Below are 23940 nucleotides of genomic sequence, written 5' to 3'. Positions count from 1 at the left end.
TGCACATCATGGGGTGCGGGATCTAGGCTGAGTTACTTGATCTCTCTGTACTTCAGCTTGACTTCAAAACAAGTAGTGACTGCCTGAAACACCAGATGTAAGGGAATTAGCATGGTACCTTGAATATCATCAGTTACATTTACTAGTAACTACTGCAGAGATAACCATGCTTACAGTCTGCCACACAATTAGCATTTTATCATCTGTTTGTACTCTAATGAATTTATTAACTTAGGCCCAATTGGAGAATGCACATTCCCCAACTCCATTGTAACATGCCCGGCAACCACTCTAGCTGAGCATTGTACAGAAATAAAAGTCTTGTTTCTGTTTGTTTGTGATTTTTGCTTTTTTTTTGTGTGTGTGACCAACAGCAACTGAGGTCAGAACCTCTCCCATTAATGTGAACTGACATGTCCCAACTTTACCTGGGAATGAGAATTTATTGCCTCTGAAGAAACAGGCTATACATAGTCATTAGCAGTCTGAGCAGGCACCAGAGTTGATGGGTTTTTAGCAGTAAACTTATAATCATTTTATATGTTAAATGTATGTAATGAGGGTTTTTAAAATTTAAAATAAATTTGTAAGATCATAAGAGTTTAAAAGCGTCAGCTGTAAGGTAACAAAATGAGGGAGGGATATTGAGGGATGTGAGAGTTGGCTCACATTGCCAACTTAGAAATAACTTGAGATGAAAATGATTTCCATCCTCATGACTTTAAAATGAAATGAATACACAGCAGCATTTTAATTAACTCCACAGTCATAAGAATAGTAAGGCAGACTGGAAACATGGTATTCACTGTGTGCTTGTTTGATAGATGATTATCCCATGGCAATAAGGAAGTGCAACTGGAGTTCACAAAGGTCTCCTCTGAAATCCCACTTTAGGCTATAATGACAAAATGTTAAGCTTAAAACTTGAATTGTTTTCAGTTCCCTCCAACACAGCTAGTAAGCATGTAGGATGTGGTCCCCAAAGGCAAGATGGTCAGTTGTTCATATAAACCCGTCTTTTACAAGACACACATATCCTAGAACTTAATTTGACTAAGTTAATTTCTAAGCTGTTATGGAAAACATAAACTTAAAATTAGTGTAATGGTTGGCAGGATAACTAGTGGTAGAGCACTCGAGTGGGAAGCGCTGGCTTCCAACCCAAGCACCATAAAAATCAGTTTTAGGACTGGTGAGGTGGAGGTATAGTGGGTAAACGTGCTTGCTGGCAGGCCTGGGCCTTGAGTTTGATCCCCGGAACCCTCATGATCCAAAGAACATGGTGGAAGGGGAGAACTGGCTTGTGGGAATTATCCTCTAATGTGTACGTATACACATACCCAACACAACACACACACACACACACACACACACACACACATTAAAAAGTTTTAATTGATTTTCAACTTGAAAACTATTACTGTAGGTAGAGATAGATGTGGACAAGCAGTTGCCAAAGAAAGTCAAGAATCCCAAACAGAACAAATGCTACCGAATCTATGAGTGAGCCCTTCCGATGCGTTCCACTCACAGAACGCTGGCAGTTATAACAGGAGCATCCAAAGCCTGAAGCAGCTTACCATCAAGTTGTGAGAATGTGAACACAGCACGGACCTTGGAACGGTGAGACGGTTCCATGCTCCTGCATCCTCCACCTCCAGTTTCAGAAGCCAGATGTTCAGAAAGCTCTGGAATCTCTTTAACAGGCTCTGAGCCAGGAGCCTGAGACATGGACACCTTAGGCAACCTTAACTCTGAATTCTACAATCTGAAGTGCTGGGATACGCTTTTGGTCTTTAAGAACAACTTTAGCTTGAGAAACTTTGGATTACTTCTTCGCATGAGTACCACACATTTTGGATATGGCTCCAGAAATAATATATTTATTGAAAGCCATTGCTTTTGTCTTTAGAGTCTGTCTTCTGGGTGCCTTTGCTAAAGATTTTTTTTTTTAAATGGCAATCCTGAGTGAAGGTTAGGGTGCACATTCCAAAATAAACAAGTGAAAAAATTTTTTTAAACCTACAAAAGTTTTTCTTGGTCTTATTTGAGTTCTGCTTTGTATCAGTCAGAGGTAGTAGCTTGTTTTCTAAGAGTCATGACCTCTCGAGCCCCAGGTAGTTAGCTAGATTTCTTGGACCAGGGATGATCTCCCTCCTTTTGGGTGGACCTTAAGTCTACTTAGACAACTGTTGGTTGGTACGATGGATGGGTGCCACTACTGTATCTTTAAGGATCCCTGGCCATGCTGGTCATTGTTCCAGGCCACTGTCGTCACAGCTGGGTAGGATGATTGATTGTTTCCCCCTCTTGGCAGTTTACATAGTATTTTATGATTTTATAAAAGCTAGAGTACAGGAAGGAGGCTTTCAGGTTTAATCCAGCCCGAATCTTCTGAGTCCTGGGTTGGAAGTGTATGGCCTCCAGCAATAGGAACTTAATGCCTTCCACTTCTGGGTGACAACCAAGGGCAGCAACAATAGCCTGCATTGTCTCTGGAGCCACTTGGCCTAGCCTGCCCAGTAACTCAGAGTTTTCTCATGCATGGTACTCAAGTTTTTGTTCAATAGGCTATGTGGCTTTTGTGGGGGAAACTATTAGTCCAAGAGGCGCGTGTGTATGTGGTGTGTGTGTGTGTGTGTGTGTGTGTGTGTGTGTGTATGTGCACATTATACATAATTTAATTTTAGGTAAATATAAAATACAATTCCTTGAGGCTTTGTCTGACATTCTTAGTGTTATTTAATCTTAGAGAAGTAGTTTGACTTGAGGACAAGATTGAAGTTGGTTCTAATTGGAAAAAACTTTTGTTTTAAATCTTTGTTGTTTTTTTTTTAACTTAAACTTAGGTTCATTTCTTTAAATGGAGACTGTATTGATCTTTTGGCAGGAGCATGACTCCCTTGCTATTCTAGTATTTCTGAAACATTAGAGAATTACCAGCTTTAGAGAGAAAGGGTGATCTGTCTTGTGCAGTAGCCATGCTAACCAGGAGGACATATTCCATCCATCTCCTGTTCTGCTGTTATTTTAGGTATACCAGGATTTATCTTAACGCTATGCAAGAATAGTCAGAATAAAGAAAAAGTCTACAGAAAGTTGGCAAGTACTTATTTTAGCCATTAGTTATTAAGACCTTATCAGCTAGTTCTCTTCAAGCTGTTTGCAAGGAAGTCTGTTTAGGCTTGTGCCCCGAGGTGAGTAAGCAGACATAAGAAGGGAGATTGTAAGATGAGACAGGAGGATGACTGGGGCTTAGGGGTTTCCAGCCTGACTGAGAAAACATGGGCTCCAGGTTCAGGGGGAAGACCCTGCTTCAAAGAAATGGGAGGAGCAGGGTAGAGGAGGACACCAGAAGCCATTTTCTGACTTTCACTTGAGTGAACAGGTTGGGTACTGCACACACATGTGCGCGCACACACACACACACACTCGCTCTCTCACACACGCAAATAAAAATTAATAAATCTTCAAATAGCGGAGAAGTTGTATCTGCCATTGAAAACTTAGTAATTCACAGAGAGATGAAAGTTCACACCCTGTCCCTTCTCCATTTCAGGGTATTCCTGTCGGTTGGTGTCACAGAACATGGCCCTTATCCTATTGAAGGAGGATTCTTTAGACGTGAGTAGTTTCTCTAATGTTATATCAAGACATAGCTGTATTAACTTATGTACTACAATTATTCATCTCTTTGCTTTTGTTCAAAACAACTGTAAACTGCTATGTTTAGTTTGGCTTTATGAATGAAAGCCATAAAGTCTCACCTCTAAACATCGAATTGTTGTGGGCTTAGAATATTACCTCCTGGTAATTTTGTACTCACACGGGACTGAACATTTCAAATGGGTCACTTTTGATCTTCTTTGGCATTGTTAACTATGAGGTTTTATATGAAAGAGTGGCACCTATGAGTTCTATGACGTGGTAATGGTTGATTCAGAGGAGGTTCCTAGGGGGTTTCTCATGGTAGATGCCTCTCGATACAGCTAACACTCAAGTGCTGGTAGTTACTTAGATTTATATAGTAACAGGATACAGGTACACTTGATTCTCCAACACCAGATGCCAATATATCACGGAGAATGGAACACTTTGACTGGCAGCATATTTTTATGGGCAAGCATATTCCTGGCTGTGCTAGCTGGTTTTATGTCGACTTGATGCAAGCTTGAGCCGCTTAGAGAAAAGGAAGTCTCAACTGAGAAAATTCCTCCAAAAGATGGGGCTGTAGCAAAGTCTGTAGGACATTTTCTTAATTAGTGATGGATGGGCTGTCAGCTTATTGTTGGGTGTGCCATAAGAGAGCAGGTTAAGCGATCCACAAGGAGCAAGCCAGGAAGCAGCCCTCCTCTCTGGCCTCTGCATCAGCACCTGCCCCCAGGTTCCTGCCATCTTTGAGTTCCTGTGCTGACTTCCTTTGATGATGAACAGTGATGTAGAAGTGTAAGCTAGACAAACCCTTTTCCTCCCCAAGTTTCTTTTGGTTATGATGGTTCATCACAGCGATAGTAACCCTAAGATGCTGGGTTACCGCTCCCCTAGAAGACAGCAATGGGGACTGATCAATGGTAACCAGTGACTTGGTAAAGCTGTTTAACAGGAAAATAATAGTGAAATAGGAGATTGCATTTGTCCAGGTTTCCATCGGGTTCTGGAGGCACCCACAGTCCCTCTTTCAGGTGGGATATTTAATACCAGTGTTGGGAGCAGTGACTGCGCAGATTACACTTTGAAAGAGAAGAGACATAGTTTGGAGTTCCTGTTAGTGAAAACTTGGGAAACTCCCTACTGTGAAGACCAGCTCTCTTTACTCCCTCAGGGTCTCCTGGGTAGGCTGCTGAGCCCTGGCTCAGTGTTAAGCCCAGGATATCACCGGCAAGATGCCGACCTCACACTGAACGCTTCAGGGTGCTTCTCTGTAAGGCTTGTTTCTGTTGTCTGAGCAAAGCGTCATGTCACTCATACCTTGCTCAGCTTGTGAATGGAAAAGGTTCATTTGGCTGACTGTGCGGGGCGGGGGGGCATTATATGGCCCTTATGGCTGGCTCCCTCATTGCTTTGGGGCTGTGTCAAGGCAGCACATTAGTGGGACCATGTGGTGGAGTAACATTACTCACCTCAGAGCCGGAAGGCCAGAAAAGCCAAAGAGATGACGCCTGAGGCCCGTAATCTCCATGAGGGCATGCTTGTGGTGACTCGAAGACCTTTCATTAGGTTTCACCTCTTAGAGGTTCTGCCACCTGCCAGTGACACCACCCTGGGGACCAAGCCATGAGCACAGGGGTCTTTGTGGAACATTCAGCAACCAAACTGTATGTAAGAAGCCTGTGGTCTGAGATCATGCCTTATCTCCTGGACTCACCTCTTACCCTCCCTGGAGCACTAAGGAGACCTTCCTGGGACACCGTGTCCCGATGACCCCAGCACTCCCTAATGCACGTGTCTTTTTTCCTTTCCATGACTGGAGATGTGCTGTGTGTGCACACACATGTTCAAGTTGTGAAATAAACCATGAGCATTTTGACATACAGCTCAGTAGCATTAAGAACACTCACATGGTTGTGTAACCGTCACCCCCATCCGTGTCCATTCTAGAGATCCTTTTTGCATTCTAGACTAAAATTCTGTGCCTGCTAAGTAACATCTTCCGGGATTGAAGGGGTGGTTTGGTGGGAAGGAGAGCCCGATGTGCACGCATGAGGCCCTGAGATCCACTTTAGGTGACGTGTTCATAAGTAAAGGGGAATTGCAACAGTTTGGGATATAGGAAATATAAACCTTGGGAATGTGAGGAGTAGACAGTTGTGTTTACGGAATCTAAAGCAGCTGAGTTCGTGGAGAGCAGAGGCCGGGGTTGGGGTGGGGGGAAGTGATGCTGCTGTGTGACCGTGATTGGCAAGAGCGAAGTCACAGGCAGAGAGGACAAGGGAGTCCTGGTGTTCTACTAAACAGAGAGAGGGTGACCATAGACACTAGTGGTAGCATATCATTCAAAATAGCTAAAGGAGAGGATTCTGAATGTTTTCACTGCAAAGCGAAGGCACTTGCTGTAAGGGACAGCCCACAGATCCTAAGCTGAGCCTCACAGTGTTTATAGCACTGACGTGCCGCACAGTTCTGCATAATGACGCATGTTGCCATAATGGCACGCGTTGCCCTTTCTCACACCTCTTGATCTGAAGCTGAAGGCATAGTGGCAGAAATGGAGTTTGAATCCGTGTCTCTAGCTGTGTGGAGCCTGACCGTATTCCCTGTGATGTGCGGTGGTAGGGTCAGCCATGGCCAGTGGTGGAGCCGCTGACCCTGTTTCTGTTTGAATGGATCGTTCTTAGTATGAGGGCGGTCTTGACTGTGGCTTGGAAACACTGTTTAGAACAGTGCATTGTCAGGTAAGACCCTGTCTAAGGGAGAGCAGTCATGTGAGCTTACCTTGGCTCTGCCCCTCACAGGAAGTCCTGCCTCCTCCATCTGGCTAGCTGGTGTAGCTCTGCTTAGCTTTATCAACCTGTTGGAGAGCTCTAAGCTCCAATCAACCTAATTTTTATTTGGTCTTAGCCTACTTTGCTCAGATCTTCTTTATACCAGGAACTTAACTATTAAAACAGCATGAAGCAAAATGACTGGAAGAATCACTGGTTAGTGAAACATGAGAGGTCTCGCTGCTTCTCTAACCACCCTCTCTCCCTCTCTCCTCCTTCCCCTTCCTCTCCTCGAAAGAGTGAGTCTCACTGTGTAGTCAAGACTGGCTAGGAGGGAGCAGGAGAGGTGCCTCAGTGGTTGGAAGACTGCTCTTCCAGAGGACCCAGGTTCAGTTCCTAATACCCCCGTGGAGGCTCACAACTACCTGTACAACTACCTGTAACTTCAGTCCCAAGGGATCCAACACACTTTCGTGGACTCCATAGGCACTGCGTGCATGTGTGCATGGACTTCCACCCAGGCAGACTCATACGCATAAAATAAAAATGAATAAATTTAAAAATATATATACTAGCTCGGGGACGTTGCTGTTTAACTCAGCGTGCCTTGGAAGCCATGCTGCTCCTTGCCTCAGCCTAGTGAGCACTGGGCTTCCCAGCTTGTGTCTCTGTGCTGAGCACTGCAATAGTTGCTGACCACATGTGGTAAATAATCACTGGTAACATGACTAGGTCATGAGAACTATCAGTTGCAAGCAATCTGGATGTCGATAGCCTCTTGTGGCTGCTGGCCCCCCATGCTGAGTGGCACGGGCACAGGTAATTCAGAGTCCCTTTGTGCAGAGGTCCAACCAAGTGCCAAAGGCACTCATCTGATTCTGTAGAGCTTTATTGGAGAATAGCTGGGCACATCTGTTCATGTCCCATCAGGGACAGTTGCCAGGCTGCCAGGGCAGAGGCCAGTGAGGGCGCTGCCACCCACGAGCAGAAATGCTGAAAGTCGCCATCCTGTTCTTTACAGAGTTCACTAGCCTGGCCTTGCCTGGCAAGTAAAGGGGCCCCTGATTGTAAGCACGTGGCTCAGTTCTCCCTGTATTCTAAAGCAGTGATTTCAAGAGTTCAAATGAATTCTTGGCGAAAAGGGATCTGTGCTAATTTGGGGAGATGTAAGGCCCCGACTATAAGGAGATTCCTCTACTTAAGGAATTTGTAGGCAATTGTTTAGGGAAAAATGTGTAACTTTCAAAACCAGGCTTGAAGGAGTAGAAAGAAGAGAGCAAATGTGCATCTGGAGAGATGTCGGGCCGTGGCCCACAGTAAAGAGGAGCCACAGGCCCTGGGGTGGTGATTATGGAACTGTTTTATAGGTTACCCGAAGAACAGAGAACCCCAACTTGATACTGTTGCCCAGAAACAGAAAAAAAACATCACCATATCATTTGATGCTATTATCACATTCGGGTTCAAACCAATAGAGGCAGAGCAACAAAGAAAAATTTCAGATTAATCTCAGCAACAAAGAAAAAAAAATCCTTAATATAGAATTGGCAAACCAAGTCCTGTAGAGTAAAGAAGATATATTATGCTTACATAAGCATGCATCTTCTTTTCTAAATGTATTGTGTATTTCACTTAGGAAAAATCCTTTAGTTTTTTTTTAAAGTTATTAACATAGAAAAAATATGAAATCATTTCACTTGCTGTAGGGGAAAAGGCCTCATTTATGGCTAAACACCAAGAGACAATCCTGGCAGACATAAACCCTATTATGCTAACGTAGTACCTGTGAAGGCCTAACCCACCCACCACCCCTCAAAGCTTATGGTGAAGTGATAGTATAGTTCTTTGGGAAGGCAACTATGACACAGGCATGTCCCTGCCATGTTCCTTTTAGCAGTGTCCTGCAGATACCTGAGCCATTTATGATGGGAGGTGTGTAGGCCATGCATATATTTAAACCATCACACATGCCAATGAAATATTTGAGATCTTGTGCAATGTGTGTGTGTCTGGTTCATATTTTTTTTTCATTTACTTTTCAGGCAGTTGTATTAGCTCTAGAGAGTGTTTGGTATTTGAAACTCGGCGGTAGATCTTTTAGAGGTTCTCTACTTTTCGTGTCTTCCCAAGTGCTGCACAGGCAGGCATCCCTCTGGTTCCCATCTAGAGGCAGGAAGGAGCTACTCAAATGCCTTCAGTACAGCTAGACATGCTCAGTTCCTATCCAGGGTGGTCTGCCACACTCACTTGTCCAAGAGTTTCTTTTGTCACACGTCCTCGGTGACAGACCCTCAATCCCTAGGACATCAGGAATACATGCCAGGATTCTCTGACACTTGCCTGCATCATCTTGTAATGAGAGTGCCTCCTGGCGGTGGAGGAGAAGTTCTCAGCAGGTCATTTCCCTCTAATTGATGAGGAGTCTGCTGGGCTGTGCAAAGAATGACATTGTCAACAACTGAAACATCACTCCTCTTTTAGGTACCTTGGATTTCGTGTGTCCTGATGCCCTTTTTGATGGCTACTGTGTGCTGGTGTGTGGTTGTAGTTCTTTCTTTCCCAGATGATAACCTGGATTCTTTCCCTATTTCTGTTCTTTCATAAACAGCTAAGGAAACTGAAAGTTTGAGAGTGGCATTTGCTGGAGGCCAGTTCATTCAGGTTCCCCATGTCCCTTGTCATCTTATGCTTAGGGAAATCTAGAGAATGTCAGCAATCCAAGGGTGCTTTGCATCTGAGACATTCACTTTTTATGCTTCAATCATAAGCCCCAGGAAGCTAGTTTTATTTATTTTTAATTAGCCAAGTCTAATAGGTCGAGTTGGGTCACAGGCCACAAATAGCAATGTCAGATCCATAAGCATGTGGCTCCTATTGAATGTAATGAGGGCCCCTTGACTCTTCCCGCAGCTGCTGCCCGGCCACCAGCGGGAACCAGGCTCCAGGGAGGTGCAGGTGGATTTTAAGCAAACATGTAGAGATTAAATAACTAATTGGAAATGATTTTGCAGAATAAAGCTGAAGTCTGCTGTATCCTGAAAAGGAAATTATGGAAGACATGCAAATAGCTTACTGTTCATTTTAATTAGAGCTTGAGTGGAAGAATCAACTGATAAATCCCCACCATGGGCGTTTGTATGAGAACAGCAGAGGCCGCCGTGGTGTCAAACGGGATGGAAAAAAGGTTTTACTTCCTCTATTTTAATTAGTTTGACTCTGTCATATTGAGAGTTAGTACCTAGTGGCCATATTCAGTTGCTAAAAATTATACTCTAATAGATTTTGTCTTTTCCTTATTCACAAGCCATTTACAAAAGTGAACATTGTGTTTATTTTTTTTAAGTTTTACACTTATTTTTATTACTCTGTGTGTATGACTGGCATTGAGTAGTTTGCACTTTTAGTCATATCCTTTGAGAGCTGATAGGGTTATTTTATGAACAGGGAGCAACCTGGACAGTGTGACAGAACAGAAGTGAAAACTCGAGGGACTGACGGCTCTTCAGGAGTGAGACACCGGCTCCTCTCTTGCTGACCCTTCCTCCTTGAAGGTCTTGGTTTGGCTTTTTTATAGTGATCGAATTTCTAGGTTACTTTCACTGATTCACTCTGGGCACAGAATTCCATAGTGTGATCTAGCGACATTGCCCCTGTTTAATTTCTTCCCTTTGGTTTTTCTTTCTTAACACTGAGTTGGACAAACTAGAGCAGTTCTGGAGACAGTCCTGGGAACCAGCCCCTCCTCTGCTTTCCCTCTCATGAGTCTTTCATCTTACGCACTCCATGTCCAGGAAAGAACGCAGAGTGAGGAGGCCGGGAGCTCTTTGGATGTGGTACAGGCACCTTTGGACTTAATGTTGCCTGTTTAATGTATGGCTGCTGCCGCCTGAAGATTTCCTATTGGTGCTAACGTGTACACTTCCATGTTAGTGAGCTAGGAGACCATAGAATTATTTATTGGTCTGAAAATTATGCACACGTTCCTAACATGTAAGCATGTGGGCCATGAAACATTCCTACAGAAGTGTGTTTAAGAATTGAAAGACCGTGCATTTGAATGGATAAGGTGGCAATTTCAGAGAAGAGTTCTCACTATGTTCAAGAATTTAAGATATTGATGGCCCAAGTGATTTGCTGTGAGGTAGAGTTCTGGTTTTGCTTATTCACATTTATGACTTAAGTCTAGAGTTTATAGCTTAAACTCCAGGTTTAAATTCTGATAATACTTCAGATCAAAACTTGTCATCGTCAGTGAGCTTTTACAGTTAGGATAGAAAGAGTTTGAAAGGTCTCCACCAAGGCTGGCTAAGACTGGGGGTGAGAACACCTTCTCTGTGTGTGGGGGGACTCGAGTGAAGATGGAGCAAAGTCTCCTGAGAAGCAAGGACAGAGAACGTGAGGCAGTCGAGGAAGTTTCTCTGTGGGAGTGTTGCTCCAGTCTTCTCACTATTTTCTTTGTTACATTTTAAAATTATTTTTAAAAATTGTAAGCAATATGTTTTCATTATATTCTTCCCCTCCCCCAAGTCCTTTAAGATTTCCCCACCTCTTGGTCCCATCCAACTTCATGTAGTTTTTCCCTCTTAAAATAAACAATTTAAAAACCTACAAAAGAAGAAAAAGAAAAGTAAAAAAGATTTAAAAAATCACAACAACAACAAAAAAGACACACAAAAACCGGAGTCCATTTTATTCTGGTCACCTATTGCTGAGCACAAAGCCTGCCTCGGAGTGCGGCTGACAGACCAGTGTCCCTCCGCTGGTGAAAACTGATTTCCCGCTCCCAGCAGGTATCAACTGTATATAATAGCTTCGTGTAGGGTACTCATTGCAGACTTCTCCTTCTCCGATTAGACTGCATGCTTGTCCCAGGTAAGATCTGTAATTCTGGGGGAGAGTCAGCTGGCACAGCTACCAGCCTGGCAGGTGGCACATAGCTGCTCGCTGTGTAGATAGAATACTGGCTGGTCTTGTGTTCACACTAAGGTGAGACCTATGTTTAGGATCCTGGAAACCAATATGACTAGGTAGTTTGTTGGTGCTAGGCCCTAGAGCAGTGGAGAATGGTAATAAGGGCAGGAACCGGATTATAAATGAGACAGACCTTTAGGACCTATAGGACTTTATTCACAGTTATCACGCCCTTTCCAGTAGGATCCCTGTATGTTAGAGGAGTTCACACTGTGCCGGGACAAAGATGCCTAGAGTTAGGTAGTGGATTGATGCCTTGAGACTCCTTAGGAGTACATGCAATGACATTACTGTTAGATACTTATACCGCATGCTTTGTGGGGTCCTTGTGCAATAGAAAAAGTCTTACATCGCCTGCTTAGCATTAAAGTGAAGAGGATGCCTGTTCTGGACATGGTAACAATGTAACCGGGAAGCGCAAGCTTCCACTTTTGCTTTATGATGAGAGTAGGCTGGGTTACTCTCTGCCCAACTAAGTAAAAACTTGAGTAAAGTCCTTAAAAGCTCCATCCTTGAACGCTCGGAGGATGGTTCAGCTGCAGGGGAGTCAGGCGCTGACAGAGACACTTGCTTCGAGTGCGCCTGCTCACTTGTGCTTTATGTCTTTAATTTTTGGTCTATGCCAGGGTATATGTGTGGTGGTGAAATTGTACCCCAGAACTCCTCACAGTCAGCTGGGTCCCTTCAAGGACAGTCATAGGTAGAGTGGGCTAACAGCAGAACTGGCTTCCTGGGCATTTTAGAGCTGGCTCACTTGACCTGTGTGGTCCTGGGACACTGTTCCCCAACCCCNGNGCTGCNCNNNGCTANANAAACNCNGGNGGNGNGNGCCCCCCCCCCCCCCCCCCCCGAGAGAAATCAGGTGACCTGAGTTGTTCAAAGATTAAGAAAGCAAAGCAAATGATAAGACTTGGGTGTAGTAGTAAGTGTATCAAACAGTGTGGTGGGCTCAGAAAGACACTGTGGTAAAATACAAAATAGAGTGTAAGTTGTGGAGAAGGGGGACCCATGTCAGTGCTTTAAAAAATCCAGACGGTCACATGAGCCATTTTCAAACCAGTTTTCACTGGGTAGGAATCTTAAGATATAAAATACCACTGGTGCCGTTGTTGGTAGACTAATGGGCAGGTCAGAAGCAAGCAAAGAAGACTGTGTGGTTCCTGGTATTCTGACAAAGGAGGATCAAACTTGATGTGTTTCTTTCTTTCTTTTCTTTTCCTAGTAAAATTGTATCGGCCCACAGAGGTGAAAGTGTATCTAGTACCATGGGAAGCCAAGACCAAACCTTGGCCACAGTGACAGGAGTCATTTTTCAGGAGCTGTGTTGAGAACTGGGCACTGTACTCAGGGACAAGGCTGGGTAGATTATTGCTATTGCATTCAGCCTCTATGGGGTCACTTCCTGCCTGGGGGGAGACCTAGGGTCTCAGTGTCCTACTTCGAGGAAGTGCTAGGGATGGAAGCAGCCTCATTCCAAGGGACCAGTTATCTGTGCACAAGAAGGTCCCTTGAAACTCATCCGGGCTGTTTGCTTGACACTTAGGAAAGATGCTGTCAGTGTAACTTGCTTTGTGGATTAATGAGTAGGAAATCCTCAGAGCAGGTCAGGGTCCCAGTCCTGAGCTGAGGATTGGTGGGAACATGGCAGGGGTGGTGGAGGGCAGAGGGAGGGGAAGGGAGAGAGAAATTAACCACAAAATTTGTCCATTTACTGAGTCTAGTTTTCTATTTTGTATTTTCCTCATCTCTTTTTGTAACATTATTGCTACTGTCTTATATTACTGAGTCAAACACTCTCATGTTATAACCTGTCTTCTCTCCAGCCAGGGGCTTATGGACAGAGAATGTCATTTCTTAAGGATATCACATGCAAAGCTCAGTTTCTTCATGCCAGCTAACGTTGATCATGACAAATCCAGGCCTTAATAAGAAAACTGAAAAGAAAACATGTCATTGCTTATGAAGCACGGGAACCCTTCAAGAGCTTGGAGAATTGTTCTGTTGTGAAAACTGGCAATTTGTAGAAAACAACGGTTTGCCAACTAGAAGAATTTTCTCTCCAGCTTTGATCCCTTTAAGATGCACAGTGAGGGGCTAGGGAGATGGTCAGTTGCTAAGGTGAGAACTTCAGTCAGCACCCACCTAGAAACCAAGTGCAGTGACTTACATGCATGATCCGAGAGCTGGGGAGGCAAAGACTGCTGGGTCCCTGGGGCTCACTGGCTGGCCAGCTTAGCCTACTCCTGAGCTCCAGGCCAGTGAGAGGCCTTGCCTCAAGAAAGAAGCTGTGTAGTTCTGAGGAACACTACCTGAACTTCACTCATGGCCTCCATGTTCACACACACATACCCACATATCACACACACATACACACACACACACACACACGCACGAGCATACACATCACACAACTTACTTTTGTCCTGTGAGTGGGTCTCAGTTAAAGCCTCCATGGGGAAAATATAAGAAAGGGTCAATATTTATGTAAAGTTGTGGTAAAAGCATTGTACTGCTCATTGAAATTTTAATAGATGCATATTCATTGTACATAGTTGTGGCTTTGTTATTTTTATTCAAGTGTATCATGATTTTCCTTACAGATCTGAATGTAGACTCTGAAGTGATGAAGGTTTTTTTTCCTCTCTCTCTCTCCATTTCTTAATTAATGCAGAATTTGGAAATATAAGAATCATAAAACAGAAAACCATACAAATTTACAAAATGCCTATTTTCTGCATAGGCTTTTCCCCCCTTAGATAGTCATTTTCTGTTAGCATGGCCAGTCTCTCTGTTTGCTCTGGGTCTGCCTCTTGGTGACGTTAGAACGGGCAGGTAGAGTATGGCAGTAGCCAGAGGTTTGAGTCACTATGCACTGCTCGTAGAATGAACCCTGATTAATACTATTTATTGCTGGTGGAGCAGTGATATTCTATCTTTAAAATATATATACAGACACAGGTTACATATGTATGCTTCATTTGCTTGCGTGTTTGGAGCTAGGAATTGAACCCAGGGCCTCACACACATCAATACTTTAACACTGAGCTACCGCCCCAGTGCAAGCGCGTGTTTCGGGCACTTTCTGAATTGAACTCCCATAGATGTTATTTCCTAAGAGAAAACTGCCTTGCTCTCAGTACTTAGGAATGGCCAGGCTTCTGCGGGAGAAAGAACATGAGCTTGTTTCCCCTTAGTCCTGTGTTCAAGATCCTGGTAATTCATGGTTTTGGAAGACACTGTAGTGAAGGCCCTGGAATTCCTCAGTCACCTGCTCATTGCTTGTAGGTTACAAAGCCTGAAGAGGAGAAGGAGAGGCAGTGAGAAGATGGAATGTGTCTCCAGGTGACTGTGTGTTACATCTGCCAGCGACTGTACCTGTGGGCAAATACTTTGCCTTATAGTCTGGCTCTGTGTCGTTCACAGTATGTTAAGTTGTCAGGTGACCCAAATAACTTTAACAAGTTAATTTAATCTTTTAAAAAATATGAATATCGTGGAGTATTGCTGGAATGGTGTACTTCCCACACATAAATTACAGAATTTCAAAATATTCCATGTTCTGAAAGCAAGGGAGGCACACACGATTATGAGTTTGTCAAGTGAGTGATTTGCTGTTATTAGTTGGATAAGTACAAGCTGTGTGAACTATACGTGTCCACGGGTGGTCTTGTTTCTGAGCTCCTTTGCAGAAAAATAGTCAATTTACCCCAATAAAGTGATTGGTATAATTTTCCTGATGACCGGCCCTCGCCAGTTTTTCACTTCAATCTCAGCTCCTGTGTGTTTAACCCAGCATATTATTTAAAAAATAAATGTCTTCCATCTGCAGGAGTATGCTGCCTTTGGTATGCTTGAGTTAGCTGAGGTCTGGAAGGCTTTTTTTTTCCATGTAAATTTTCTCAGACTATACTAAACATCATTTTGGGTTTTCTTCGCTGGTATACGGAAACAGTAACCACGGCGGCTTATGTCGAGGCAGTTTTGGGCAGTTAGGTTTTGGAGCAAAGTTGGCGAAGGCAAGAGTGGGCAATCGGGACTGTGGTGGAAGGGAAATGAGCTCCCTCCTGGCCCTAGCGGTGGACTGTCCTTACTCAAAAAGTAGAGGATTGAGCGGTGGGATGGAGAGGAATGAGAAGAGCTGGCTAATGAGCACAGTGCTTTCTTTCTGGCTTTGTCAAATCCTTTCCTGGGAAAGAGCAAGTACTGTATTTGAAAATGTCAAAGGCTTACAAAAGGGTGACGAGCTGTAACATTACCGGTGTTCCTTGGAACGCTCAGCTCTGCTCTTCTGCATGCTGGACGTAATTGTCTTACATTATGAGTGCTACCATAATGCTTGCACTTTAGCTGCTAAGTGACCCTTTGGGCTCTAAATTACACAGACCCTGGCAATTCAGAGCTTATTAAATTATGCCTTCTTGTGGGAACCAACGTGGTGTTTTGGAGCAGTGAACAGGGAAGGGTTTTAATTTTATTATTTTTTTACTTTTTTGGAGAGGCAAGGCGCTGGGGTCTCCTTACAGTCTCTGCCCTTCACAAACTGTGGCTTGTTAACATTTCAGTCCATAGGTCATTAAAGAAAGTGGAGGTCTCTTGCATCATTTACCTGTTACTTTGAGTTCTGTGTTGATCTTCTGGGTAACTAGAAATTAAGTAAAATTACCTATGAACCAAAAGGTCTTTTGTTTTGGTAGGCAGTTGTTTTAATTTAACCCTTGCAGTGGCATGCTTACGATTACAATGTGGAGCAGCTAGGCTTAACTTCTCAAGGGTCACATAACCAGAGACCTGAGCTCCTGGCTCCAACATAGTTACTTTGTATCCAGTCTCGGCTTCTCTGGCGTTCCCAATGTTTTAGAGTCAACACTGAATTGAAGGTGAGTTTGAAGCACTGTTCCAAGTTGAGGGAGTGAAGCCTGAATGTTGATGGAATAAGTGGTTTATTTGCTGTGATTTCTGGTTGACAAGGGGAATTGTGGGCAACTGGAAATAAGTAGAATGGGCATAGAAGGACACTTAAGCAGAAATGTCAGCTCAGTTGGCAGCAGATGAACGAATGGACATTATAGATAGGTGTCTTGAAGGGGAATTACGAAGATGCTGCATGTAGGGATGCTTGGGGCCGGATACAGGAGAGGGGTGGGTAATTCCTCTGACGCATATGCTGGTTTTGTTTTGCTGTGTAGACAGTGGTCTCACTTGCCTGGAACTCACTAAGTTAAAAATCCTCTCTTTGCCTCCTCCGCGTTGGGATTATATGTGGACGCTACCTAACTTGTCCTTTTATAAATAGATACCAAGCTCAGATCTTCATGCTTATAAAACAAGTACTTCATTCGCAAACTGAGTTATTTGCCCCAGTCCCTCAGAAAACACCTTTAGACTGGGCAGTTGGTGACCCTCCTGTGTTAGCCAATGCACTAGATTGTTACCTTGACCAAATATCTAACAGAATTAGGCTAAGGGGAAGAAAGCTTTATCCTGACTCACGATTTCAGAGAGTTCAGTTCATGGTTGCTTGGATCCATACTCTGAGGCAGACCATCATGGCAGTGGGAGCTAGTGCTCTTCATCATTGAAGACAGGAAGCAGAGAAAGGGGAAACAGGAACGAGCTAGTGCAAGATGTGGCCCCAAAGGGCATGCTCCAATTGCCTGCTTCCTCTAACTGGGCCTTGCCTCCTACTGAGCTGATAAACCGTTATATTATCAATCGATGAGAGGATTCAACCATTCACTGCCAGCTAAGCCATCTCTAGAAGTGCCACCCACATCTGCACTTCCCTGATCTCTCAGACAGGCCAGTCAAATTGACAATCCAGATGGACTGTCACATCTCCTGGCAAAGCCATCACAGAGGCACAAGGATCCTCTACCCGAAAGCCGTCACAGAACCACCTGCCTCCTTAGCTTTGACCCAGCTCCTCGAGTATAAGAAGCAAATGTTTGTTGCTTGTGCTGCATGGTCAGCTTACTTCATTATGAAAACCTGAGCCAACACAGGTAGGTGTGTTGCCACTGGTTAAGAAAGTGTGTAGTCAGCATTCTGTCACCATGGGAACAAAAGCTCTGAGGTAAGCAACTCATGAAGAAGGGCATTTATTTCGGCTCACAGCTTCAGCCCGGGGTCTTCTGAGCTGGTTGCTTGGGACATGCGGTGAGTTAGTTAACTGCTCCATGGTGGCAACTGTGCGGGGTCAGGCAGGTCTGTTCACATCATGAGACGCCAGCAAGCCAAGAGGGACAGGAAAGGATCCAGTCCTGACATCACCGTCCAGTCCTCACACCCTGAAGGTGTCGCCACCTTCTAGTTGTTGCTAAGCCTTTGACACAGGGCCCTTTGGGGGACATTTTAAGATCCAAATTATAGAAAATGAGGAAGCCTGTGATTTCACAGCACGCTCACCCTAGCTGAATGTTGTGTCCATGGAGAGCCCTGGTATTGTACCCTCTGCCCTGTTGGATTCGGTCCTGACAGCATTACAGAAACATCCTTAGCCAGGTGCAAGAGGATTAACAGTTAAAGTCCTGCCTGGGGGCAGTGGTAAGGACACGATGAGACTTATCTATCAGAAGGTTGCTTTATTTTGTGACCTAGATTTTTAATATCATCAGGTACACAGCATTGTTGGTGGCACACCCTTACATGCCTAGCAGTCACTCCCAGGCCAGCTTCACTCTTGCAGACTTAGACACACGTGTTATCTGCCTCTCCAAGTCATGCCAACCTTTCCCTTAGTCCCTCACACTTTTTTTTCTCTCCCTGATCCAAGTTCTTCCCTTAATGTTAGGTTATGCAGGTTGAGACCCTTGGTCTAGGAGACATTCATTTCCCTTATGATGATGTCGCATGGCTCTGCACTGGCCCTTTGGATGAAGTCACTCTACTGGATTTAAGTCTTGAGCTGTCTCTCCGAGATCTGAGCCCTTGTGCTGCGGCCAGCATGTGCAGATGTGTCATTCCCTGCCTGTGTTCACTCTGTCCCAGTCTTCTCCCTGCCCCTCCCTTCTGTCCCCTGTAGCACTGCTTGTGTGCTGGGCCTGCAGAGACAGATGAGCTCACACTGGGGAGATTAAAGGGGAGAAAGATATCCTCCTATTTTATCTACTATCAGGGTGTGGGTAACTGGCTCCCTCTGAGGCTGTGAAGGAAGAGCTGTTGTAAGAGTGTCCCAGGCTCTGGTGACCTCTGTTCTCTTTGGTTTGTAGATGACTGTCTTACCCCCAGCATCATCTCAGCACCTTTCCTCTGAGCAGAGCTCGGTGCGGGTTTCTCTTCCTCAGCATTGGGTTAGGCTGTGCCTGATGCTTCTGTCCTGATGACTTCTATACAGACCCTGTCTCCCAAATAAGGTCATCTTCTCATGACACCGGAGGTCCTTCCTTCAGCATGTCTGTTGCTGTTGGGCATGACCCTCCTGTAACTCTGTCCCTTCTCCACGGTGTGAATAGGCATTTCACCGCAAACATCCCGAGCCTTTGTTTAGTAAGAAGATAGACCCTCTCTTATGGACAGCGCAACCATAGGCCAGTTAGACACTGTCTTTGTGACTCTTTGGTTGAGTTTATACTGTGACTTGTTTGTCACTGTCTTCAGCCCATGTTGTCTTTGAGGACCTGAACCAGGAGCAGGTCTGCAGCCCATCCTGGGCACTGAGAACATGCCCATAGACATGGCTGGTGTCAAGGCACCCCGTGGCTGTGGGTTTCTGTAACCAGGTTTGTCAGCACTGTTGAGCTACAAAATTTGCATTATAAAGGAAAATAATATAATAATGTTATAATGGATGAGTATAAGCGTTTAATCTAAAAATTAAACTATTATTCAGGATACCTGAGTGGTGTCCCTGGGACTGTTAGACAGCCCTATACCAAAGACCCAATGGACGTTTGCTTTTCTTTTAGATTATCAGTTAGATGTTGATGTCTGGTTGGGGACCTCTACAAATACAATGTGGATTTCATTCAGTTTGGCCCAGAGTGTCCACCCCCCCACCCCCCCACTGGACTTTGTACCCAGTACACAGGCTTACATCTGGTGCTGGGTGGACACTGCCTGTAGGGTAGTGCTTGAACTGAGTTCTCTGGCAAAGTTGCTCGGTGGTCATTCCTTATGCAGGAGGCTGATGTAGCAAACAGCTGATTGCCCAGTTACACTTTGTTCTGTCAAACCAAACATGTCAATTAGGATACGGAGAAGACTGTTCTCCCTAATTTAATTCTCTGGGGCTCTGGTACAGCCAGCTGTAAGAACACTAAACAGGGCCTATGGTCATCATAATGTCAAAGAATTTTCCTCATTAACCGTGCCTCTTAATGTTCCCCATGGGATTGTAATTGACGAGACCCGGTGGCCGACTTGTGAACTTACACCGCCGGTGGAAAGCATCTCGGGCTCTTAAGTCAGCCATCCATCTTGCTAATGCTCCTGATGGAGCTGCCGAGGGTTCTTTGGATGGTTTTCTTGCCTGTCTCCTTCCTCTTACAAGGTCAATATGCCCCAAATAGTTTCCTGACTACGTATGCTCCATGTAGGGATTACAGTAGTACCAACAGTCTCCCTTTTTCTGTGATAGATGCTGTCTCACTCACATAGCGTGCCCCAGGGCAGCATGCTGTCATCACGGGGCTCTCTTACATTCTGGACCTTTGGCATCTGTTAGGTTTGATAAGTTTGCTCATGACCCCCTAGATTGACCCTTTTCTGAGACACTGAACTGCTGCCCGTTTACTCCGTCCCTTGTGCTGTCTCAGAAGCAGTTAGAGTGGTCTGTATACTAAAACCTCTAACAAAGTTAGGCTGAAAGGAGGAAGCGGGACTAGGAGTCAGATTCCCTGGTAGGCAGACAGATAGAGAAAGAGGCCATGACTAAGTAACAAAGATGGTGGACTTCCAAGATGGCTGGTTTCTCTCCCATCTTCCTAACCCTGGCAGCTTAATACAAAGGCCTTGTGGGCTTTTTCTCCCTCCTGTAGAGCCCCCTCCTGATGGGTTGTCTCAAGAAGTTGAGGGCCAGACCAGGGCATGTTTAAAGAACTGTTGGGGTCCAATCAGCTTCCCTGCCTTTCTTCAAACTGACCTCTACTAAATCACTCAGTTGACAGTCACTACCCAGCACTGGCAGTCTTATAACTTGCACGGCCGCATAGATGAACTGTATAAGACCAGTGACCATGTAACCAATACAAACCACACCTTGCTCAAAGTGTGAAACTATGCCGGCAGCTGCTTTCAAAGGGAGCGATTGCTGTGTTCCCAGTAGAGCTATCCCCACCGCCATGTAGTTAAAGACATTTTTTTTTCTCCTCCCCCTGAGCAGGAGACAACTAGGCTTGAAATTGTCTGCCTAATGTTTTATTTTTTACGTGAATTGAGGCCATCTGGTCACAGAAACTCCAAAGCTTCCCGGTTTAGGGATTTAGTTTTATGGCTGTGAGTATTTTTAGTTTCACTTCCAATTAGTGGAAGATAAGGTGCTAGGCAGTGTATAACTCACAGGATCCACTGAGGGAAAGTCCACTCCAGGCATTGCGATGTGTCCAAGAGTGGATCTCCAGAGAGGACCAATTAGCTGGGACTAAAGTCTTTCTCTCTTTCGTGAGGCAGCACTTATGTGTTGTGACACTAATGTCACAGTGTCAGTTTTCCTGCCAGCGGGGGTGGGGAGTGGGGGGCAGCTTTAATCCTCATTTCACATGCATCGCTGCCTCTCCTTCATTGAGGAAACTTGGCCGGAGGCAAACAGTTTCAAGTGACAGAGCTGTGCTTTGCTAAGTGCAGCTAGCTGACACACACAAAGACCTTCCGAGCCTCCTCTGAGGGAGTGGCTACTTAGGAAGTCTTGGGATGAGCATGGTGTTGATACCTGCCCAAAGTACTTCTTGCTGTGCATGCTAGCCACAATAATTGGAGCATTGGAGGATGATGGGAGCAATGATGGTTGGTTGGTCAATGAGCGAGATTCCATTCTCTCCCCAATTTTCTGTATGTACCAAAGGCTACCACAATATCTATTGGAAAAAACAAATAGACAAACAACTGTCCCAAACCTTCAAATTCCATTTCTCATCTTTCATTTTAATTTAGGGGAGCAGTGACTGTTTCTGGGACTGACTTAAGGTATTTCCGGGGATTAATTCAGGTTCAGACGTCTTTGGCTCTGCCCATGGCCACAGGCTTCTCGAGTGAAGGAAGGGCACGACTGTCGTCCTAGCTTAGCGCAGTGTCTACTTCTTGGGTTGTTGACCCCAGGGTTTCCAGGACTTTATCCGTCTGAGGTGTGATTTGCTTTTCCAGTCTCAGGACCAGTAATTAATCATTTCTCTTGGATAATTGCTAAATGACAAAACCCAGACCTGTTTGTGTGTTCAGAACTGGTCTTCAGAGGGGACAGTGGCGCCATCCTGTGGGACCCTTGTGTAATGACTGTGCTTGCCTGTGCTGACCAAATAGCAGCCTTTGCACACATGGGCTAGTGCTACTGCAGAAATGAAGTTTTACTTTTAATAGAAAATTTAATTTTAATTGAAATGTAATAACTCCATGCAGCTGGTAGCAGCTCTCACGTGGGATGGAGCATTTTTTTAGACTTGGGATTTTGTCAGGGTAGGTTTATGTCTTTGGTCCTGATGCTTTGAGGAGGGGCTTGTAGATCGTAATTGTGGAAGCCTTTCTTTAGACAGCAGCACTTTGGGGGGGGGTGACTTTGTTCTAGAGCAAAGGGTCACAGCTCATCTGTGGTTTGGAAGGCCCCCACTTCCTCATCCAGATGCTGGAAAGGACACATAGGAAGGACATCTGCGGTTCATTTGAATTCCAGTGATCCAAGGGACATCCAGACAAGGTTTTGCCAAAATACTTAAAACTGCAGTCCCCATGAGCCCTTCTTTCAACTTTATATATATATTGAAACATAAGAAAAACTCTTTGTTTTTTTTTCTCCTTACACACTCAAAATACTTTGCACACCAGATGTTAGGGTCCCTTCTTCCCACTAACCAAGCATTTCGCAGGTAGAAGACACCCGTGGGTAATGTATAATTTAACTCCAATAGACACTAGATACAATCTGGATTTAGAGTCAGATCCCAGCTCTTCAGGGCTCATACATCTGTCCCCAACCTTCTCAGATGCTGGCCACAAGCCCTGGATGGTGACCTCTAATTCTGACTGAACAGCCATATGTAAATCAGTGGGTTCCCACGACCCACAGCTCCTCCCCTCATTTGGAAATTGGCTAGGACAGTTACTTCATTCCAGTCATCAAGCAGCTGAGATGATTCAGTCAGAGGGTGAAGCACAGAGCAGAGGTGTGGAAGTCCACGCTTCTTCAGGCACACACACCTCCCTGCAGGAGCACCCAGTTCACCTGTCCACCATCTCTCTGTGGTAGGCAGCCTCCCTTCATGCTGACAAATACCCAAGAGAAACAACCTAAAAGGAGGAATAGGATGTTTAGACTCGTGTTATTTTAAGATCTCAGCCCATGGTCATGTGGGAGGCTGTGACAAGGTGGAAGGAATTACACACTAGAACCTGGGAGAGAGGAAGCAGCCAACTTGATAGTAGCTGAGAAGGAGAGAGAGAGAGAGAGAGAGAGAGAGAGAGAGAGAGAGAGAGAGAGAGAGAGAGAGAGAGAGAGAGGAGATAGCCCAAATACTCCCTTCAGTAAAGGGCTAAAGGGCTTGTCACAGGGACCTAACGTCCTCCCCCTCTTTGCCACCTCCAAAAGGTTCCTTCACCCCCTTTTAGCACTATAAGCTGGGACCAAGCTGTCAATGCCTCTTGGCCTTTGAGGGGACATTTTGGATGGAAATCGCAAAACTCTTGAATCCTTTTCTTGTGGCTTTTGTGACAACTTTGTCACATGAGTGTAACCAATGACACCATAGGCTCTTGAGATCAACCTGTCCTCGGCTTTTTGCTCTCCAGGCTGGGGTTGATTGAGATAGAGCTAACAGTCCTTGCCTTCTGATCCCGTCTTCAGTCTTTCCTGCGAGGAACCCCCTCCCCTCTACATCCTTGGGGATAACACATGGAAGGCTGTTAGCTTCACAGAGTCCCAGGGGTTTAGGCACTGTGTTGTTCTGTTCTGGAAATGGGCGATGTATTTTTCAGTACCACACACGTTCAAACACAAGTACTGTGCCTCCTCCTCTGCAGTGATGGTCCTCGTCCTGCCTGACACTGAGAGGGTAACTCGAGGGTTCCCCCGTGGCTAGGGCGGCGTTAGTTATGACGGGAAACTTAGCTCTTTGGGGGTCTAAGTCTTAGCTCTTTTGAGGGTGCCTTTCTAGTCTTCAGCTCAGTTCAGAAGCCACCCTGTTCTCTCTTTTTTTAAAAAAAAATTTAATTTTAACTTATTATTTTATTTTATTAGATATTTTCTTTATTTCCATTTCAAATGCTATCCCGAAAGTTCCCTTTACTCTTCTCCCACCCCTGCTCCCCAACCCACCCACTCCCACTTCTTGGCCCTGGCCTTCCCCTGTGCTGGGTCATATAAAGTTTGCAAGACCAAGAGGCCTCTCTTCCCAATGATGGCTGA

General features: G+C 45.0%; 1 protein-coding gene across 2 annotated transcripts in view; it reads left to right on the top strand.

The window, feature by feature from the left end:
• Positions 1 to 23940, top strand: part of Atp8a2 (ATPase phospholipid transporting 8A2) — a 514463-nt gene that overhangs the window by 171012 nt on the left and 319511 nt on the right. For both annotated transcript variants that reach the window (XM_029541754.1, XM_021203245.2), the window contains exon 24: positions 3560 to 3624. In XM_029541754.1, coding sequence (XP_029397614.1) covers positions 3560 to 3624 — 65 coding nt within the window. The remainder of the gene's footprint in view (positions 1 to 3559; positions 3625 to 23940) is intronic.

The sequence above is a fragment of the Mus pahari genome, chromosome 8, assembly GCF_900095145.1.
Source record: "Mus pahari chromosome 8, PAHARI_EIJ_v1.1, whole genome shotgun sequence".
In the NCBI taxonomy this organism is placed as follows: domain Eukaryota; kingdom Metazoa; phylum Chordata; class Mammalia; order Rodentia; family Muridae; genus Mus; species Mus pahari.
This window is presented reverse-complemented; position numbering and strand designations above follow the sequence as displayed.